Source organism: Monopterus albus, unplaced genomic scaffold (assembly GCF_001952655.1).
Source record: "Monopterus albus unplaced genomic scaffold, M_albus_1.0 scaffold55.1, whole genome shotgun sequence".
NCBI classification, from domain to species: Eukaryota; Metazoa; Chordata; class Actinopteri; order Synbranchiformes; family Synbranchidae; genus Monopterus; species Monopterus albus.
In genome coordinates this window covers 170,385-172,379 of record NW_018127935.1, presented here as the reverse complement: position 1 = coordinate 172,379, position 1,995 = coordinate 170,385, and the positions used below count along the sequence as shown (strand labels likewise).

Here is a 1,995-nt window from a genome sequence, read left to right as displayed (position 1 = left end):
AAAGAAATTTTTTGACAGGAATAATCTGAACTCATTGACTAGGTCATGAATGAACTTTCATGCTCAAAATATTGTATTCTGAAATTTATTCTCTCATTTAGGGAGTGATCAACAACTCTGTCCTGGGATATTTTATTGGGAGGATCTACCTCTACCTTACTAAAGTTGGTATTGCCAAAGACAAGCTGCGTTTCCGACAGCACATGGACAATGAGATGGCTCACTATGCCTGTGACTGCTGGGATGCTGAAGCCAAAACCTCCTATGTATGTCTCATTGCCATGTTTTCATGCATCTTCACAGAGGGACTCTGAACACTGTTGCTTCACATAATATTTGTCATTTACAGGGCTGGATTGAGATAGTCGGGTGTGCTGACCGGTCCTGCTTTGACCTGAAATGTCATGCACGAGCTACAAAGGTCCCGCTGGTTGCAGAGAAGCCTCTTAAAGAACCTATATCCTTAAACTGCACTTAACATTGAAAAAGAAATGTTTGATCTGTCAAACAACCAAGAAATTTCAAGTACTCTGATGCCTCATTGTTGTTGTCCTTAATTTCTCCGCACAAAGTTGTAGATGTCGTCCAATTTGAGCCCAATAAAGGAGCCATTGGGAAGGCGTACAAGAAGGATGCCAAGGTAGCCATGGAGTATCTGTCTGTGTGCGACGAGTGCTTCATTACAGAGCAGGAGCAGCTGCTTAATGAGACTGGGTGAGTGTGGTTAACGGCAGGTGGTCAGTGGACAGTGCGGGCACCTGATGAAGTACTGGGGTTAAATAATTTTCAAAATCTTGAATTTTACTTCAGAGAATTCACCATCGAGACAGAAGGGAAGACTTTCAAACTCACAAAGGACATGGTCAGTGTGAAGCGCTTCCAGAAGACACTGCACGGTGAGGGTCAACCATTAAGCACGTGAAGACAATGTAGTGAAACTGAGAGTGACAACTTCCATAAAACACAACCTCTGTCTGGCTTTGTTGTCTACAGTGGAGGAGGTTGTTCCAAACGTAATCGAGCCCTCCTTTGGCATTGGTAGGATCATGTACACCATCTTCGAGCACACATTCCATGTCAGAGAAGGTGATGAACAAAGAACGGTAAGAAGGCTATTCACATCCTTAACCATGCATTTAACACTGTTCTGTTGTGCTGGGCATACTGTAAGAGCCACCGTTTATGGCTATTTGTATTACACACTTTAGATTTAGAAAGTTTTCTCAAGCAAGTTGGGCAACGGGGACCAATGTAACACTTGTTCATGTAATAAATTGGCAGCTGTTTCACAGTAAAAGCCCTACTGAGGTGGGGATAATGGTTGCTCCAGTTAACACCTCTTGAAATGCAGTTATGTTACAGAATTTAAGAGCTTGTTTCTTATATGAAAGTCCTTGACTGTCAAACAGATGCATTTCATTTAAGTGTCCGAATAAATAGACTTGAACCACGCGATGTGTTCAGCTTTAAAGATCAGAGTTCAAGCATTTTTAGAAACTGAGTATAGTGTTTGCTTCGTTGTCTCGGTGGCTTAATAACCTTCAAGATAAAGGTTACTCACAGCTGCAAACTGACAGCATTACTGGCATTTAAATAGGCGCATGGTTTGCAGTGACTCAGACGATGGATGGAAACTGGAAAATATTGCCACGTACTGATGCATTAAAATTTTTACAGTGGGTACGGAAAGTATTCAGACCCCCTTAAATTTTTCATTCTTTGTTATATTGCAGCCATATGCTAAAATCATTTAAGTTCATTTTTTTCCTCAATGTACACACAGCACCCCATATTGACAGAAAACCACAGAATTTTTGACATTTTTGCAGATTTATTAAAAAAGAAAAACTGAAATATCACATGGTCATAAGTATTCAGACCCTTTGCTCAGTATTTAGTAGAAGCACCTTAGGTGCTGTCCATTTCTTCTGATCATCCCTGAGATGGTTCTACACCTTCATTTGAGTCCAGCTGTGTTTGATTATACTGATTGGA

At 40.9% G+C, this 1,995-nt stretch overlaps 2 protein-coding genes across 2 annotated transcripts in view; one reads left to right on the top strand and one right to left on the bottom strand.

Moving 5' to 3' along the window:
* Positions 1-1,995, bottom strand: part of ctdspla (CTD (carboxy-terminal domain, RNA polymerase II, polypeptide A) small phosphatase-like a) — a 36,178-nt gene that overhangs the window by 26,351 nt on the left and 7,832 nt on the right. The window lies entirely within an intron of this gene.
* gars1 (glycyl-tRNA synthetase 1) overlaps positions 1-1,995 on the top strand; it is an 8,550-nt gene that overhangs the window by 3,697 nt on the left and 2,858 nt on the right. The window contains exons 10-14 of the mRNA XM_020602304.1: positions 102-266; positions 350-457; positions 569-714; positions 811-896; positions 994-1,103. Of these exons, the coding sequence (XP_020457960.1) occupies positions 102-266; positions 350-457; positions 569-714; positions 811-896; positions 994-1,103 (615 nt within the window). The remainder of the gene's footprint in view (positions 1-101; positions 267-349; positions 458-568; positions 715-810; positions 897-993; positions 1,104-1,995) is intronic.